General features: G+C 39.6%; 2 protein-coding genes across 2 annotated transcripts in view; one reads left to right on the top strand and one right to left on the bottom strand.

The window, feature by feature from the left end:
- LOC306969162 (uncharacterized protein) overlaps nt 1-11,084 on the bottom strand; it is a gene marked incomplete at both ends in the record, with an annotated part of 45,766 nt that extends 34,682 nt beyond the window's left edge. The window contains one exon of the mRNA XM_079564762.1: nt 10,806-11,084. Coding sequence (XP_079420888.1) covers nt 10,806-11,084 — 279 coding nt within the window. The remainder of the gene's footprint in view (nt 1-10,805) is intronic.
- Nucleotides 11,085-11,165: 81 nt separating this feature from the next.
- Nucleotides 11,166-15,030, top strand: nupr1b (nuclear protein 1b). The gene is made up of 3 exons (XM_079565114.1): nt 11,166-11,332; nt 11,593-11,730; nt 14,816-15,030. Exons 1-2 carry the CDS (start codon nt 11,236-11,238, stop codon nt 11,718-11,720), a joined length of 225 nt encoding a protein of 74 aa, XP_079421240.1. The 5' UTR covers nt 11,166-11,235; the 3' UTR covers nt 11,721-11,730; nt 14,816-15,030.
- The last annotated feature ends 4,945 nt before the right edge of the window (nt 15,031-19,975 follow it).

Genomic DNA, 19,975 nt, shown 5'->3' with positions numbered 1-19,975 from the left:
TTGATCATAAGCAGGTTCCATTACATCAGTGCAGTTTGAACCTTCAGGGGGCGGGTCTCTCTCCGTCTTCTCAGGCCCAACATCGGAGCAGAGAACCCGGCCTTCTCGGAGTCCCTGCGAGGGGGACTAGACGGTGCTAAGACTGGAGACTCCGTGGTTCCACTGGGGGACTTCAACGCCCACGTGGGAAACTCGATTGATTGATTGATAAACTTTATTGTCCTCAATCAGGATATTTGTCTTGGGCTCGTTCCTGCAGCTGCCGCACATACAGTCATATAAAAGCAGTGAGTCAGAACATCAGGATAAAGCAGATCATCTCAGCTCTGACGCCTCCTCACCTGCTCTTTATGCTTCCGTTTGTTTAGAAGAGACACAGAGTTGGGGAGGAATGAGAGCTTGAATCTGTCGTTCTTCAAACTGTGTCTCTGCACCGTCTTCCTGATGGGAGAAAGTACAGATCCTCCAGTAAAGTACAGATCCTCCAGTAAAGTACAGATCCTCCACTAACGTACAAATACTCCACTAAAGTACAGATCCTCCACTAAAGTACAGATCCTCCACTAAAGTACAGATCCTCCAGTAAAGTACAGATCCTCCAGTAAAGTACAGATCCTCCAGTAAAGTACAGATCCTCCAGTAAAGTACAGATCCTCCACTAAAGTACAGATCCTCCACTAAAGTACATATCCTCCAGTAAAGTACAGATCCTCCACTAAAGTACAGATCCTCCAGTAAAGTACAGATCCTCCACTAAAGTACAGATCCTCCACTAAAGTACAGATCCTCCACTAAAGTACAGATCCTCCTCTAAAGTACAGATCCTCCACTAAAGTACAGATCCTCCACTAAAGTACAGATCCTCCACTAAAGTACAGATCCTCCACTAAAGTACAGATCCTCCACTAAAGTACAGATCCTCCAGTAAAGTACAGATCCTCCTCTAAAGTACAGATCCTCCACTAAAGTACAGATCCTCCACTAAAGTACAGATCCTCCTCTAAAGTACAGATCCTCCATAAAGTACAGATCCTCCACTAAAGTACAGATCCTCCTCTAAAGTACAGATCCTCCACTAAAGTACAGATCCTCCTCTAAAGTACAGATCCTCCATAAAGTACAGATCCTCCACTAAAGTACACATCCTCCATAAAGTACAGATCCTCCATAAAGTACAGATCCTCCATAAAGTACAGATCCTCCACTAAAGTACAGATCCTCCACTAAAGTACATATCCTCCAGTAAAGTACAGATCCTCCACTAAAGTACAGATCCTCCAGTAAAGTACAGATCCTCCACTAAAGTACAGATCCTCCACTAAAGTACAGATCCTCCACTAAAGTACAGATCCTCCTCTAAAGTACAGATCCTCCACTAAAGTACAGATCCTCCACTAAAGTACAGATCCTCCACTAAAGTACAGATCCTCCACTAAAGTACAGATCCTCCACTAAAGTACAGATCCTCCAGTAAAGTACAGATCCTCCACTAAAGTACAGATCCTCCACTAAAGTACAGATCCTCCTCTAAAGTACAGATCCTCCACTAAAGTACAGATCCTCCACTAAAGTACAGATCCTCCTCTAAAGTACAGATCCTCCATAAAGTACAGATCCTCCACTAAAGTACAGATCCTCCTCTAAAGTACAGATCCTCCACTAAAGTACAGATCCTCCTCTAAAGTACAGATCCTCCATAAAGTACAGATCCTCCACTAAAGTACAGATCCTCCTCTAAAGTACAGATCCTCCACTAAAGTACAGATCCTCCACTAAAGTACAGATCCTCCTCTAAAGTACAGATCCTCCATAAAGTACAGATCCTCCACTAAAGTACAGATCCTCCTCTAAAGTACAGATCCTCCACTAAAGTACAGATCCTCCTCTAAAGTACAGATCCTCCATAAAGTACAGATCCTCCATAAAGTACAGATCCTCCATAAAGTACAGATCCTCCACTAAAGCACAGATCCTCCACTAAAGTACAGATCCTCCAGTAAAGTACAGATCCTCCACTAAAGTACAGATCCTCCAGTAAAGTACAGATCCTCCACTAAAGTACAGATCCTCCACTAAAGTACAGATCCTCCACTAAAGTACAGATCCTCCACTAAAGTACAGATCCTCCACTAAAGTACAGATCCTCCACTAAAGTACAGATCCTCCACTAAAGTACAGATCCTCCAGTAAAGTACAGATCCTCCAGTAAAGTACAGATCCTCCACTAAAGTACAGATCCTCCACTAAAGTACAGATCCTCCAGTAAAGTACAGATCCTCCAGTAAAGTACAGATCCTCCACTAAAGTACAGATCCTCCACTAAAGTACAGATCCTCCAGTAAAGTACAGATCCTCCACTAAAGTACAGATCCTCCAGTAAAGTACAGATCCTCCACTAAAGTACAGATCCTCCACTAAAGTACAGATCCTCCACTAAAGTACAGATCCTCCACTAAAGTACAGATCCTCCAGTAAAGTACAGATCCTCCAGTAAAGTACAGATCCTCCACTAAAGTACAGATCCTCCACTAAAGTACAGATCCTCCAGTAAAGAACAGATCCTCCACTAAAGTACAGATCCTCCACTAAAGTACAGATCCTCCAGTAAAGAACAGATCCTCCACTAAACCACAGATCCTCCACTAAAGTACAGATCCTCCATAAAGTACAGATCCTCCAGTAAAGTACAGATCCTCCTCTAAAGTACAGATCCTCCAGTAAAGTACAGATCCTCCAGTAAAGTACAGATCCTCCAGTAAAGTACAGATCCTCCTCTAAAGTACAGATCCTCCAGTAAAGTACAGATCCTCCATAAAGTACAGATCCTCCACTAAAGTACAGATCCTCCACTAAAGTACAGATCCTCCAGTAAAGTACAGATCCTCCACTAAAGTACAGATCCTCCACTAAAGTACAGATCCTCCACTAAAGTACAGATCCTCCACTAAAGTACAGATCCTCCAGTAAAGTACAGATCCTCCAGTAAAGTACAGATCCTCCACTAAAGTACAGATCCTCCACTAAAGTACAGATCCTCCAGTAAAGAACAGATCCTCCACTAAAGTACAGATCCTCCAGTAAAGAACAGATCCTCCACTAAAGTACAGATCCTCCACTAAAGTACAGATCCTCCACTAAAGTACAGATCCTCCATAAAGTACAGATCCTCCAGTAAAGTACAGATCCTCCTCTAAAGTACAGATCCTCCAGTAAAGTACAGATCCTCCACTAAAGTACAGATCCTCCAGTAAAGTACAGATCCTCCTCTAAAGTACAGATCCTCCACTAAAGTACAGATCCTCCACTAAAGTACAGATCCTCCACTAAAGTACAGATCCTCCACTAAAGTACAGATACTCCAGTAAAGTACAGATACTCCACTAAAGTACAGATCCTCCACTAAAGTACAGATCCTCCATAAAGTACAGATCCTCCACTAAAGTACATATCCTCCAGTAAAGTACATATCCTCCAGTAAAGTACAGATCCTCCAGTAAAGTACAGATCCTCCAGTAAAGTACAGATCCTCCACTAAAGTACAGATCCTCCAGTAAAGTACAGATCCTCCACTAAAGTACAGATCCTCCACTAAAGTACAGATCCTCCTCTAAAGTACAGATCCTCCAGTAAAGTACATATCCTCCACTAAAGTACAGATCCTCCACTAATGTACAGATCCTCCAGTAAAGTACAGATCCTCCATAAAGTACAGATCCTCCACTAAAGTACATATCCTCCAGTAAAGTACATATCCTCCAGTAAAGTACAGATCCTCCACTAAAGTACAGATCCTCCACTAAAGTACAGATCCTCCAGTAAAGTACAGATCCTCCACTAAAGTACAGATCCTCCACTAAAGTACAGATCCTCCACTAAAGTACAGATCCTCCACTAAAGTACAGATCCTCCACTAAAGTACACATCCTCCAATAAAGTACACATCCTCCACTAAAGTACAGATCCTCCACTAAAGTACAGATCCTCCACTAAAGTACAGATCCTCCACTAAAGTACATATCCTCCACTAAAGTACAAATCCTCCACTAAAATACAGATCCTCCACTAAAGTACAGATCCTCCATAAAGTACAGATCCTCCACTAAAATACAGATCCTCCAGTAAAGTACAGATCCTCCATAAAGTACAGATCCTCCACTAAAGTACATATCCTCCAGTAAAGTACAAATCCTCCACTAAAGTACAGATACTCCACTAAAGTACAGATACTCCAGTAAAGTACAGATACTCCACTAAAGTACAGATACTCCAGTAAAGTACAGATACTCCACTAAAGTACAGATCCTCCACTAAAGTACAGATCCTCCACTAAAGTACAGATACTCCAGTAAAGTACAGATACTCCACTAAAGTACAGATCCTCCACTAAAGTACAGATCCTCCAGTAAAGTACAGATACTCCAGTAAAGTACAGATACTCCACTAAAGTACAGATCCTCCACTAAAGTACAGATCCTTCACTAAAGTACAGATCCTCCATAAAGTACAGATCCTTCACTAAAGTACAGATCCTACAGTAAAGTACATATCCTCCACTAAAGTACAGATCCTCCACTAAAGTACAGATCCTACAGTAAAGTACATATCCTCCAGTAAAGTACAGATCCTCCACTAAAGTACAGATCCTCCACTAAAATACAGATCCTCCAGTAAAGTACAGATCCTCCATAAAGTACAGATCCTCCACTAAAGTACATATCCTCCAGTAAAGTACATATCCTCCAGTAAAGTACAGATCCTCCACTAAAGTACAGATCCTCCACTAAAGTACAGATCCTCCAGTAAAGTACAGATCCTCCACTAAAGTACAGATCCTCCACTAAAGTACAGATCCTCCACTAAAGTACAGATCCTCCACTAAAGTACAGATACTCCAGTAAAGTACAGATACTCCACTAAAGTACAGATACTCCAGTAAAGTACAGATACTCCACTAAAGTACAGATCCTCCACTAAAGTACAGATCCTCCATAAAGTTCAGATCCTCCACTAAAGTACATATCCTCCAGTAAAGTACATATCCTCCAGTAAAGTACAGATCCTCCAGTAAAGTACAGATCCTCCAGTAAAGTACAGATCCTCCACTAAAGTACAGATCCTCCACTAAAGTACAGATCCTCCACTAAAGTACAGATCCTCCATTAAAGTACAGATCCTCCAGTAAAGTACAGATCCTCCACTAAAGTACAGATCCTCCAGTAAAGTACAGATCCTCCACTAAAGTACAGATCCTCCACTAAAGTACAGATCCTCCAGTAAAGTACAGATCCTCCATAAAGTACAGATACTCCACTAAAGTACATATCCTCCAGTAAAGTACATATCCTCCAGTAAAGTACAGATCCTCCACTAAAGTACAGATCCTCCACTAAAGTACAGATCCTCCAGTAAAGTACATATCCTCCACTAAAGTACAGATCCTCCACTAAAGTACAGATCCTCCAGTAAAGTACAGATCCTCCATAAAGTACAGATACTCCACTAAAGTACATATCCTCCAGTAAAGTACATATCCTCCAGTAAAGTACAGATCCTCCACTAAAGTACAGATCCTCCACTAAAGTACAGATCCTCCACTAAAGTACAGATCCTCCATAAAGTACAGATCCTCCAGTAAAGTACAGATCCTCCACTAAAGTACAGATCCTCCACTAAAGTACAGATCCTCCACTAAAGTACAGATCCTCCACTAAAGTACAGATCCTCCAGTAAAGTACAGATCCTCCTCTAAAGTACAGATCCTCCACTAAAGTACAGATCCTCCACTAAAGTACAGATCCTCCAGTGAAGTACAGATCCTCCACTAAAGTACAGATCCTCCACTAAAGTACAGATCCTCCACTAAAGTACAGATCCTCCACTAAAGTACAGATCCTCCAGTAAAGTACAGATCCTCCACTAAAGTACAGATCCTCCACTAAAGTACAGATCCTCCACTAAAGTACAGATCCTCCACTAAAGTACAGATCCTCCACTAAAGTACAGATCCTCCACTAAAGTACAGATCCTCCATAAAGTACAGATCCTCCTCTAAAGTACAGATCCTCCACTAAAGTACAGATCCTCTAGTAAAGTACAGATCCTCCACTAAAGTACAGATCCTCCACTAAAGTACAGATCCTCCAGTAAAGTACAGATCCTCCACTAAAGTACAGATCCTCCACTAAAGTACAGATCCTCCACTAAAGTACAGATCCACTAAAGTACAGATCCTCCAGTAAAGTACAGATCCTCCACTAAAGTACAGATCCTCCACTAAAGTACAGATCCTCCAGTAAAGTACAGATCCTCCAGTAAAGTACAGATCCTCCACTAAAGTACAGATCCTCCAGTAAAGTACAGATCCTCCACTAAAGTACAGATCCTCCACTAAAGTACAGATCCTCCAGTAAAGTACAGATCCTCCACTAAAGTACATATCCTCCATAAAGTACAGATCCTCCAGTAAAGTACAGATCCTCCACTAAAGTACAGATCCTCCAGTGAAGTACAGATCCTCCACTAAAGTACAGATCCTCCACTAAAGTACAGATCCTCCACTAAAGTACAGATCCTCCACTAAAGTACAGATCCTCCAGTAAAGTACAGATCCTCCACTAAAGTACAGATCCTCCACTAAAGTACAGATCCTCCACTAAAGTACAGATCCTCCACTAAAGTACAGATCCTCCACTAAAGTACAGATCCTCCACTAAAGTACAGATCCTCCACTAAAGTACAGATCCTCCATAAAGTACAGATCCTCCTCTAAAGTACAGATCCTCCACTAAAGTACAGATCCTCTAGTAAAGTACAGATCCTCCACTAAAGTACAGATCCTCCACTAAAGTACAGATCCTCCAGTAAAGTACAGATCCTCCACTAAAGTACAGATCCTCCACTAAAGTACAGATCCTCCACTAAAGTACAGATCCACTAAAGTACAGATCCTCCAGTAAAGTACAGATCCTCCACTAAAGTACAGATCCTCCACTAAAGTACAGATCCTCCAGTAAAGTACAGATCCTCCACTAAAGTACAGATCCTCCACTAAAGTACAGATCCTCCACTAAAGTACAGATCCTCCATAAAGTACAGATCCTCCACTAAAGTACAGATCCTCCAGTAAAGTACAGATCCTCCACTAAAGTACAGATCCTCCACTAAAGTACAGATCCTCCACTAAAGTACAGATCCTCCATAAAGTACAGATCCTCCACTAAAGTACAGATCCTCCAGTAAAGTACAGATCCTCCACTAAAGTACAGATCCTCCAGTAAAGTACAGATCCTCCACTAAAGTACAGATCCTCCACTAAAGTACAGATCCTCCACTAAAGTACAGATCCTCCATAAAGTACAGATCCTCCACTAAAGTACAGATCCTCCACTAAAGTACAGATCCTCCACTAAAGTACAGATCCTCCACTAAAGTACAGATCCTCCACTAAAGTACAGATCCTCCATAAAGTACAGATCCTCCTCTAAAGTACAGATCCTCCACTAAAGTACAGATCCTCTAGTAAAGTACAGATCCTCCACTAAAGTACAGATCCTCCACTAAAGTACAGATCCTCCAGTAAAGTACAGATCCTCCACTAAAGTACAGATCCTCCACTAAAGTACAGATCCTCCACTAAAGTACAGATCCACTAAAGTACAGATCCTCCAGTAAAGTACAGATCCTCCACTAAAGTACAGATCCTCCACTAAAGTACAGATCCTCCAGTAAAGTACAGATCCTCCACTAAAGTACAGATCCTCCACTAAAGTACAGATCCTCCACTAAAGTACAGATCCTCCATAAAGTACAGATCCTCCACTAAAGTACAGATCCTCCAGTAAAGTACAGATCCTCCACTAAAGTACAGATCCTCCACTAAAGTACAGATCCTCCACTAAAGTACAGATCCTCCATAAAGTACAGATCCTCCACTAAAGTACAGATCCTCCAGTAAAGTACAGTACTGTAGTAAATGTACTTCACTCACACCTTTATCTGTCGGGGCTTCAGAGTCTCGTCAACATTCATGACAAAGTGCAGTTTTTACAGACACAGAACGTTCTGTCTCCTGAAAACACATGGAGCTCAGGAAGAAGAACGATCTTTTAAGTTTAGGTGACTAAATGTTTTTATTTCTGTCGACACTTTCCTCCCAACACTGAGGAATAAACTTTTTCTCGGCTCTAAGCCACCGGCCCCAGACACACGTGTTGTTTCTGTGTCGCAGATAAAGCTTGGCCTCGTTTGGACAAATAAAACCATAAAGTGTTTTGGCCGACGCAGCGTTATCAGAGAAAACCTTCAGATAAAATGAAAACACTGAGTGAGGAATGATTAACTCAGACTGGGACGACTCAGCCAGAGCCGGGGCTCCACGTCCCGGGGCCCGGAGCGAAAGTCCACTGAGGGGCCCCGCAGTTCGGACCAAAGCAATAATCAACCAAGAGCCGACACAGTTATGGAGTAATTTAGGGGGAAAAAATGACAAAAAATAATGGCAGAAATGTGTGAAATAGGGAAAACATTACTAATATTAGTCGTAAAAAAATTAGCAAAAATGTTGAAAAAAAATAAATAAATACATAAATGGAAAAAATTGGGGGGGAAAATGGGACATGATATGAAAAAATAGTAAAAAAAGAATAATTAAATAAGGGGAAAACAATTGGGCCAAATCGGGAGCGAATGAAACCATTGATTAGGCTGAGCAGGAGCGCAGTGGTTCTCAACCTTTTGGGGCCGCGACTCCCATTATAACAGGTTAAGGCAGGGGTAGGCAACGTCAGGCCCGGGGTCCAAATCCGGCCCTCCAGCATAGAATCTTTGGCCCTCAAGATGATTTTGAGAAATATTATTATACAAATCAGAAGCACTTTAATCGTTTTAGAGTTTAATCTTAACCTCTTACCCCCCGCCTGAACCAAATGCATTCTGTCCTCTTAGGCTGTTATATAGGCCTGTGTAACACCTCATTTGAAAGCTAAGACCCACAAAACTGATCTTTTTCCTCGAGTTGTTGCTGTGTTGTGTCACCTTTTGTATGTTTTTTTTTTCTTTTTTGTGACATTTTTGTTGAATTTTTGTCACATTTTTGTTGAATTTTTGTCACTTTTTTGTAGAATTTTTGTCATTTTTTGTTGAAGTTTTGTCATTTTTTTGTTGAATTTTTGTCATTTTTTTGTTGAATTTTTGTCATTTTTTGTTGAAGTTTTGTCATTTTTTTGTCATTTTTTTGTTGAATTTTTGTTAATTTTTTGTAGATTTTTTGTCATTTTTTGTTGAATTTTTGTCATTTTTTTGTTGAGTTTTTGTCACATTTTTGTTGAATTTTTGTCATTTTTTGTTGAATTTTTGTCACATTTTTGTTGAATTTTTGTCACGTTTGTCGCGTTTACATCCTTGTTTTCTTCTCATTTTTTGTGGCTGTTTTGGTGCTTTTTGATTGGGGTAAAGCCAAACTGGAGAAAATGGGATCCGTTCAGGTGGGAGTTAAGAGGTTAAATGAGGCGTTACACCTATAGGCTGTAAGCTCCAGTTGAGAAGCTTTTAGATTCAGGTAAAGCTGAACTGGAGAAGATGTGCTTGTTTAAGGCAGGGGGTTAAGTACTGTCAAAACACAGGAGGCGTGAGGAGGTCAGGGCTGTGGGACAGAGACACCTGCTCCTCACATGACCTGAACTGAGCACATATTCTCCAGGTTGGCTTTACCCCAATCCAAAAGCTTCTTACAGCCTCATTTGAAAGCTAAGACCTGCTACACTGATCAAACTTTTCATCCTCTTTTCTTTCTTGTTGTGTTTTTTGTCACTTGTCGCTTTGGCTGGAACCCCAAAATTGACACATTAACAACTCGGGCCCCCCTTGTATAAAGTTATTGCCTCTTAACATCACTTTAGGGCAGGAAAACGCTTTAAAATCAACTTAACCCCTTAACTCCCACCTGAACCGAGCACGTTTTCTCCAGTTTGGCTTTACCCCAATCCAAAAGCTTCTGGAAAAAAGCATCATGAGACGAAAATGTGACGAAAAACTGACAAAAAACTGACAAAAAAGTGAAAGAAATTTGAGAAAAATATGATCAAAAAACTGACGAAAAAGTGACAAAAATTTGATGAAAATGTGACAAAAACATGACAAAAAACTGGCGAAAAAATTACCAAAAACTGAAAAAAAACTGACCAAAAAGTGACAAAAATTTGACAAAAAACTGATGAAAAAATGACGAAAAACTGACAAAAAAATGGACAAAAAAGTGACAAATATGTGACACAAAAGAGTGTTGAAAATCCACAAAAAAATCCTCAAAAGAGCAACAAAAGTGACAAAGAAAAGCGACGACGACACAGCAACAATGCAAGGGAAAAAAATATTTATTTACATGAGTTTTGCAGGTCTTAGCTTTCAAATGAGGCATAGCAAAGGGCATTTGGTTGGGGCGGGGGTTAAGAGGTTCAATATAATGTCTTCTCCCCTCCCTCCTCGGCCAAGTGTTATTGTGAATGTGTGAGACACAGAGAAGGTTGAAAACATCTTTGAACCAGGACTAAACAAGACCGAGACCGAGACCAAGATCAAGACCGAGACCGAGACCGAGACCAAGGCCAGAACAAAACAAAACAGAACATATTTCTACATTTCAACTCAGATAAAGAGAATGATGCAACTTCTCCTTTCCACACGTAGCTCCAGGGAGGGAGCAGGGCTTCAGGGAGGGGCTTCAGGGAGGGACCAGGGCTTCAGGGAGGGACTGGGGCTTCAGGGAGGGACCTGGGCTTCAGGGAGGGACCAGGGCTTCAGGGAGGGACCAGGGCTTCAGGGAGGGACCAGGGCTTCAGGGAGGGAGCAGAGTTCCAGGGAGGGACCGGGGCTTGAGGGAGGGACCTGGTCTTCAGGGAGGGAGCAGAGTTCCAGGGAGGGACCGGGGCTCCAGGGAGGGAGCAGAGTTCCAGGGAGGGACCAGGGCTTGAGGGAGGGACCTGGTCTTCAGGGAGGGAGCAGAGTTCCAGGGAGGGACCGGGGCTCCAGGGAGGGAGCAGAGTTCCAGGGAGGGACTGGGGCTTGAGGGAGGGACCGGGGCGGACCATGGACAGACCCTGGCCCCGGTCAGAGAGGTGGAGCCGGGCTGCCCTCAGGAGGACGGCCGTGTGGAGGATATAAATCTGCAGCCGCACGTTTCCACATAAACAACTTTCCCTGCGGAGCTTCCACAACGAGACGACCTCTCAACCCTCCACCATGAGTCACGTCGACGTGAAAAACATCCAGCCCACCAACTTCGAAGAGGAGCACTATGACGAGTACGAGTACTACAACCTGTCCGACAAATACGCCGGTGAGAATCTGAATCATTTGAAAGCTAAGACCTAAAAAAAACTGATGTCAACTTTTTTTGTTGCCAAGTTGTCGTCGTCACTCTTTAGTCATATTTTAGCGTTTTTGTAACTTTTTTTTTTTTTACGTTTTCATCCTTACGTCTTTTGATCGTCGCTATTTTTACGCTTTTTCCTGCGCTCGGTTCTGGCGGGGGTTAAGGGGTTAAACTCTCGCGGTCCTTTTTTTTTCTTTTTCATTCTGATGTTTTTGTTCTTCCAGAGGGTTCGGCTCGTAAAGGCAGGACCAAGAAGGAGGCCAGCGACAACACGAACCGCCCCAACCCCGGAGGGCACGAGCGCAAGATCATGGAGAAATTCATGAACAGCGAGAAGAAAGCCAAGGAGTGAACCCCGCGAGGTGAGGCTCGAAAACACGCGAGAGCGACGAGTAAACGACGCCGAAGTTTAGGACGCAGCGTGAGATCTCCCCGTGGGGAAAACCGCGTTCGCTCGTGCAGGCGTTTCTTTAGGGTTCAGCGAAGAGCGTTAAAAATGCGCTTATCTCCGCGGGGTCTTGTTTTCGCGTCGCTCCGGACTTTGTTGACGCTCCGATAAGAGGAACGTCCTTGAAACAGGAACAGTTTGTTGGTTTTGAACTCGGTCCAAGTTTTCAGCTCGTGTTGATTTAGTCTCGAGTCCAAGAACTAAAAAAACAAAACGGTTAACCTCTTAGCTCCCGCCTGAACCGAGAGGATCTTTTTCCTCACGTTATCAGATTTTTTTTTTTCCATCATTTTTTTTGTTGGGTATTCAACTCATTTTTGTAACTTTTTTCCTCACATTTTTGTCATTTTTTGTCACATTTTTTTGTCACATTTTTGTCATTTTTTTGTCATTTTTGTCACATTTTTGTCACATATTTGTCTTTTTTTTTGGTCAAATTTTTCCTCACATTTTTGTAATTTTTTGGTCATTTTTTGTAATTTTTTAGTCATTTTTAAAATAAATTTTGGTCATTTTTTTGTAATTTTTAATCAAATTTTTGTCACATTTTGGTAATTTTTCTGTCAGATTTTTATCAAATCTTTATCACATTTTTATCACATTTTTGTCCTTTTTTGGTCATTTTTTAATACAATTTTGGTCATTTTTTGTCACATTTTAGTAATTTTTTTGTCATATTTTTGTCATTTTTTTGTCATTTTTTAATACAATTTTGGTCATTTTTTGTCACATTTTTGTCATTTTTTTGTCACATTTTTGTCATTTTTTTGTCATTTTTTAATACAATTTCGGTCATTTTTTGTCACATTTTTGTAATTTTTTGTCATTTTTTTGGTCATATTTTTGTCATTTTTTTTTCATTTTTTGTCACATTTTTGTAATTTTTTTGTCACATATTTGTCTTTTTTTTTGTCAAATTTTTCATCACATTTTTGTAATTTTTTGGTCATTTAAAAAAAAAAAATTGGTCATTTTTTTGTCACATTTTTGTCATTTTTTGTCATTTTTTTGTCATTTTTTAATACAATTTTGGTCATCTTTTCGGCAATTTTTAATCAAATTTTTGTCACATTTTGGTAATTTTTCTGTCAGATTTTTATCACATTTTCGTCAATTTTTTATCACATTTTTGTCATTTTTTCATCAATTTTTTGTCACTTTTTTGTCACATTTCCATCATTGTTTTCGTCTCAGTTCTGTCGCTATTTTCTCACCTTTTTTCCAGAAGCTTTTGGATTGGGGTAAAGCCAAACTGGAGAACATGTGCTCGGTTCAGGTGGGAGTTAAGGGGTTAAAGCAAACATAAAAGAAGAAACATCAGTAAAATGTGTTGTCGAAGTTTTGCTGAGGCGGGACGACATTTGAACTGGTTTGTGGTGAAATGGCGCCATCTTTCGGTAAAAGGAGGAACTGCGCCGGGTCCAAAGGTTCTTCTCTTGTTTATATTTCATCATAGTTTTAGTCAAAGCCATATTGTTAGTCAGTAAGTAACAAAATAAATCTACTCCAGTACTTTACTCGAGTACAGAACTTATTACTTTTACTCCACTACATTTGAAAGATAAATATAACACACATTTCTAATTTTCTATATGTTGTAATTTATGACCTCATTTGGTGTTTCCTGTTTGGAAAGTTTGAAGTCATTGACAGAGTTTCTCACATTTTGACAGTACTTAACCCCCTGCCTTAAACAAGCACATCTTCTCCAGTTCAGCTTTACCTAAATCTAAAAGCTTCTCAACTGGAGCTGACAGCCTATAGGTGTAACGCCTCATTTAACCTCTTAACTCCCACCTGAACGGATCCCATTTTCTCCAGTTTGGCTTTACCCCAATCAAAAAGCTTCTTGGGGAAAAAAGCACCAAAACAGCCACAAAAAATGAGAAGAAAACAAGGATGTGAACGCGACAAACGTGACAAAAATATGACAAAAAGTTCAACAAAAAAGTGACAAAAATTCAACAAAAAAGTGACAAAAATTCAACATAAATTCAACAAAAATTCTACAAAAAAGTGACAAAAATTCAACATAAATTCAACAAAAAAGTGACAAAAATTCAACAAAAATTCAACAAAAATGTGAAAAAAATTCAACAAAAAAGTGACAAAAATTCAACAAAAAAGTGACAAAAATTCAACATAAATTCAACAAAAAATCAACAAAAAAGTGACAAAAATTCAACATAAATTCAACAAAAATTCTACAAAAAAGTGACAAAAATTCAACATAAATTCAACAAAAATGTGACAAAAATGTGACAAAAAAATTCAACAAAAAAGTGACAAAAATTCAACATAAATTCAACAAAAATTCAACAAAAATGTGACAAAAATTCAACAAAAAAGTGACAAAAATTCAACAAAAAATCAACAAAAAAGTGACAAAAATTCAACAAAAATGCAACAAATTGTGACAAAAATTCAACAAAAATGTGACAAAAATTCAACAAAAATGTTTTTGCTGCATTTTTGTCACGTTTGTCGCGTTTACATAAAAAGCCAAACTGGAGAAAATGGGATCCGTTCAGGTGGGAGTTAAGAGCTTAAATATTTGTAGTGGCCATAGTTTTTGGAATGGGTTGGGAACCACAGCTATACTATCATAGGAACTATTATAGGGACTATGCTGGACATTTCTTTGTAATAACTCATAATCTCTGAGACCCTTCGGCCGGGTCTCAGCTAGTACTATAATACTACTAATACATATTTTACTATAGCTGGGTTTCAGGTCACATCACAGCGTTCATTAGGCCTGTAATATTATATAAAGGTTTTTGTGATTCATATATTTTCTTTTTAGCTATAACTTGTGAAAGTGTAATACTGTTAATGGGAAAAAGTGGCTCCACCCCCTCGGTCCTGTGACATCATCACATTCAAGAACCAACCCAGTAATAGGCTCTTTAAGAGATAAAAAAATCAGCTTACATATTGGTCATCGGTCTGACCGTACTTCCTGCTTTGGCTGAACTCTCGCCCTCCTCTGTTTCCAGGGCGACCCGGACGGCTTTTCACGGACATGGACACGGTTTCCTTGGCGACAGACGGCATGGGAGCGCGAGGCCCCGCCCTGAACGCAGGCCCCTCCCACACTGGGCCGTGAGCTCCGCCCTCTCCCTCTCGAGGGCTCACCTGGTCGTCACGGCGACGGGGGGACAGGGAGGCGGCGCTTGTTCTGTTTGAGGATGTTTTTTTTACGCATTTTTTTTTTAAAATAAAGACACATTTTATGGAAACTCCAGTGTTTTATTTATATTTTAGACATGTTTCTCTTTAACGTCTTCGATTTAAGACTTTAAAGACTTTAAACTCTCTCTTTATGATGTTTATTTACTGGAAGTGACTCCGGGTCCTGGAGGCTCAGCTCTGATTCCTTGCCTGGTTTATTGAGCTGTGAATGTGTATTTTTATGATTTACAAAAGATTATTTTATGTGAGAAATGAAACATTAAACATGGCTCATCTGTTCTGTATTAACTGGCACATTTTTCACATTTATTAATATCAACCATAAAACTGAAAGGATGAGAAACTAAAGACTCGTCGCTTCAAATTATAATAAAATGTTGACAATAGTTGTTCATTATTATCACGGCCCTACTTTGGCCCCGACCCTGTAGTTGAGAACCACCGTGGTTATTTCTATTCCTTAAAGCCAGATGTTATATCAGATATGGAGATATCCAAACATACAAGACAATATAGCAAAGGAAAACTGCCACAAAACCTGAATAATGGACATGTTGAATGTTAATAAATCTAGTTTTCTGTTGTTTGCTGGTAATAAAACATATAATAAAGATCAAATCAAAATCTATATTAATAATGAATAGACAGTGTGTCATGGACATGGTTTTAGGAGTTCAGATCGACGATAAGCTGTGCTGAAGGAACAGCTCGAAAAGGTTTGCAAAAAGAAAACTAAGTCTATTGGAATCATAAATATAAGTAAATCGTAAATGTCTGTTAACACTTTACTCCAGTCTTATTTATCCATATTTAAATGATGGTAATATTGTTTGGGGAAATACTTTCACCAGTAAACAAAATGTTCATTCTACAAAACAAGTTTGTCCGTAAAGCGACTCTTTCCAAACCGGACGCTCCAAAGCACCGCTGTTTTCTGAAATAAAACTCTCTTTTTGATATAAATACTTTAATGACTTGTACCTTTGTATTTCGATCACTGTATGACGAGGACTGGCCGTCGTATATAAAACATGATTTTGTGCATAATCATCAGGTTCATTGTTTTTCTACAAGGCAGCAGAGGCCGGATGGGACTGAAACACAGCCCTGGACTCGGACCAGCCTGGCCCAAATTAGCGTAATTGTGACTTCCACAAATACATATTTTAACCTCTGACCCCCCGCCTTAACATTAACGAGTGCATTTTCCCCAGTTCAGCTTTTTATGATTATTTTTTTGACTGGCATCATCAGCAAAAACAACTGGAAAGGCGGTCGTAGAAACAGAAGCAAAATCATTAATATAAATAATAAATAATAACGGCCCCAAAATTGAACCTTGTGGTGCACCATACTCCACGGAATTCCTTTTAGATTCATGTTTTTTTTATACTGGGCTTTACCCAAATCTAAAAGCTTCTCGGAGATCAACAATGTAACGCCTCATTTGAAAGCTAAGACCTACAAAAGTGATGGAAACTTTTCGTCACGTCGCCACATTTTTGTCATATTTTTGTTGTTTTATTAAATTATTTTTTCTATCATTTTTTGTTGTGTTTTTCTCACGTTTTTGTTTTGTTTTCATCCTCTTTTTCTCGCTATTTTGATGTTTTTCTTTTTAGCTTTTAGATTTGGGTAAAGCTCGGTTGAGGCGGGACTGGTGGCCCTAGAGCCAGTGGCCCTTCTGTGAGTGGTGTTGTGAAATAAAACATATATATACAGTGGGGGGAAAAAGTTTTTGGTCAGTTTCACATAGACATTCTATTGGATTTTGGCCAAATACTTTTTTTCCCAACTGCATATAAAATATAAATATATATATACATATGAGCTATGACGTACTTTCTCGCCTCAGCCCAAAGAAACCCTCACAGCAGGGGCGGACTGGCCATATGTCCTGTATTCTGGAAGAGCACAGGGGGCCACTGGCTCTAGGGCCACCGGTCCCGCCTCAACCGAGCTTTACCCAAATCTAAAAGCTCCAAAGAAAAGCATCAACATGGCGAGAAAAAGAGGATGAAAACATGAGAAAAACACGGACAAAAAACAAAAAATGATAGAAAAAATAATTAAAAATGCAACAAAGATGTGACAAAAATGTCACAAAAACTCAACAAAAATGTGACAAAAAAGTGACCAAAACTCAACCAAAGAGTGACAAAAACTCAACAAAAATGTGACAAAAACTCAACAAAAATGTCACAAAAACTCAACAAAAATGTAACAAAAATGTGACAAAATGTGACAAAAATTCAACAAAAATTCAACAAAAATTCAACAAAAATGTAACAAAAATGTGACAAAAATGTGACAAAAATGTGACAAAAATGTGACAAAAATGTCACAAAAATGTAACAAAAATGTGACAAAAATGTGACAAAAATGTGACAAAAATTCAACAAAAATGTAACAAAAATGTGACAAAAATTCAACAAAAATTCAACAAAAATTCAACAAAAATGTAACAAAAATTCAACAAAAATGTAACAAAAATGTGACAAAAACTCAACAAAAATGTCACAAAAACTCAACAAAAATGTAACAAAAATGTGACAAAATGTGACAAAAATTCAACAAAAATTCAACAAAAATTCAACAAAAATGTAACAAAAATGTGACAAAAATGTGACAAAAATGTGACAAAAATGTGACAAAAATGTCACAAAAATGTAACAAAAATGTGACAAAAATGTGACAAAAATGTGACAAAAATGTGACAAAAATTCAACAAAAATGTAACAAAAATGTGACAAAAATTCAACAAAAATTCAACAAAAATTCAACAAAAATGTAACAAAAATTCAACAAAAATGTAACAAAAATGTGACAAAAATGTGACAAAAATTCAACAAAAATTCAACAAAAATGTAACAAAAATGTAACAAAAATGTGACAAAAATTCAACAAAAATGTGACAAAAAAGAAAAAAAAGAGAAAAAGAAAACATACAAAAGGTGACACAGCAACAGCGCGAGGAAAAAGGTCAGTTTTGTGGGTCTTAGCTTTCAAACGAGGACAGAATGCATGTGGTTTAGGCGGGGGGTAAGAGGTTAAAACATGTATTTGTGGAAGTGTCGCATTTACGCTCATTTGGGCCAGGCCGGTCAGAGTCCAGGGCTGTTTCTCAGTCCCAGTCCGCCCCTGCCCCACAACACTCAGAGAAACACAAAAGTTCCCGTGATTTGCGTCAGACGTGGCTTTGTTTACAAACCCTCTGCTTGTTGTTATCGCGTGAGCTCACGGCGTCACGGAGAAACCCCGGGACGCGGCGGTGTTCTCGCGAGAGCCGCGGCACGGACACGGCTTGCGGAACGCTTCCGTCACGCACTCGAGCTGAACGTGTGCAGAGGGACAATGCGCAGCGGAGACGCGACGGAGACGCGCGAGGAGTCTCCAGCCGAGTGCGCAGGAGACACGCGGGCGAAACGCAACGCGCCGGCCGCCATTAAACTTCACCCGGAACAGAAGGACGAGGCGACGCAAGAGGAACGCAGGGGGAAGCGGTACAGGGCGAACGCGGTGTGCGCTGTGCGGCAAACACGCAGAGACGCGCTTTAGAGACGCTTTAGAGACGCTTTAGGGACGCTTTAGGAACGCTTTAGGAACGCAAGAGAAGACGGTGCGCGGAGTGTGGGGAATCCGCTGAAGAAACCTGGAAACACGCATGTGAAACGCAGGGGGGCGCCGGAGCGGACCGCGGTGTGCTTTGTGCGGGGGGAGGCGCATGAGCCACGCCGGAGACGCGCGGAGCAGGGCCGCGTCATGGCCATGGACGACCTGGGGGTGATCCTGGAGGTGCAGAAACACCGGATCCTCTACGACAACGCGAACCCCTTTTATAAAGACAACTACCGCAAGGAGCAGGCGTGGAGCGAAGTGTCGGCGGCGCTGAGGGCGGACCGTGAGTGTGGACCCCCCCACCCCCCCCTCAAAGTTATTCACCTCCTAACCTCCACCTGAACGGATGCCATTTTCTCCAGTTTGGCTTTACCCCAATCAAAAAGATTCATGGGAAAAAAGCACCAAACCAGTCACAAAAAATGAGAAGAAAACAAGGATGTAAACACAACAAAAAGTGACAAAAATTCAACAAAAAGTGACAAAAATTCAATCAAAAAGTGACAAAAATTCAACCAAAAAGTGACAAAAATTCAACAAAAAAGTGACAAAAAGTCATCAAAAATTCAACAAAATGTGACAAAAATTCAACAAAAAAGTGACAAAAATTCAACCAAAAAGTGACAAAAATTCAACCATAAAGTGACAAAAATTCAACCAAAAAGTGACAAAAATTCAACCAAAAAGTAACAAAAATTCAACAAAAAAGTGACAAAAAATCAACAAAATGTGACAAAAAATCAACAAAAATGTGTCAAAAATTCAACAAAAAAGTGACAAAAAGTCATAAAAAATTCAACCAAAAAGTGACAAAAATTCAACCAAAAAGTGACAAAAATTCAACCAAAAAGTGACAAAAATTCATCAAAAAATCAACAAAATGTGACAAAAAAATCAACAAAAATGTGTCAAAAAATCAATAAAAAGTGACAAAAATTCAACAAAAAAGTGACAAAAAGTCATAAAAAATTCAACAAAAAAGTGACAAAAATTCAACCAAAAAGTAACAAAAATTCAACCAAAAAGTGACAAAAATTCAACCAAAAAGTGACAAAAATTCAACCAAAAAGTGACAAAAATTCATCAAAAAATCAACAAAATGTGACAAAAAATTCAACAAAAATGTGTCAAAAAATCAACAAAAAGTGACAAAAATTCATCAAAAATTCAACAAAAATGTGACAAAAATTCAACCAAAAAGTGACAAAAATTCAACAAAAATGTGACAAAAATTTAACAAAAATGTGACAAAAATGTGATATTAAAAAAAAACATAAAAAGGTGACACAACACAGCAACAACTCGAGGAAAAATATCTGTTTTGTGGGTCTTAGCTTTCAAATGAG

The sequence above is a fragment of the Gobius niger genome (assembly GCF_951799975.1).
Source record: "Gobius niger genome assembly, chromosome: 10".
NCBI classification, from domain to species: Eukaryota; Metazoa; Chordata; class Actinopteri; order Gobiiformes; family Gobiidae; genus Gobius; species Gobius niger.
The sequence above is the reverse complement of the archived record's forward strand: the minus strand, read 5'-3'. Positions and strand labels throughout refer to the sequence as shown.

What these genes read in the sequence shown, in the direction of transcription:
- nupr1b (XM_079565114.1), top strand. Translation starts at nt 11,236, where the DNA reads ATGAGTCACGTCGACGTGAAAAACATCCAGCCCACCAACTTCGAAGAG. An exon ending in CCTGTCCGACAAATACGCCG is followed by an intron (nt 11,333 to 11,592) that starts GTGAGAATCTGA and finishes TTGTTCTTCCAG; the next exon opens with AGGGTTCGGCTCGTAAAGGC.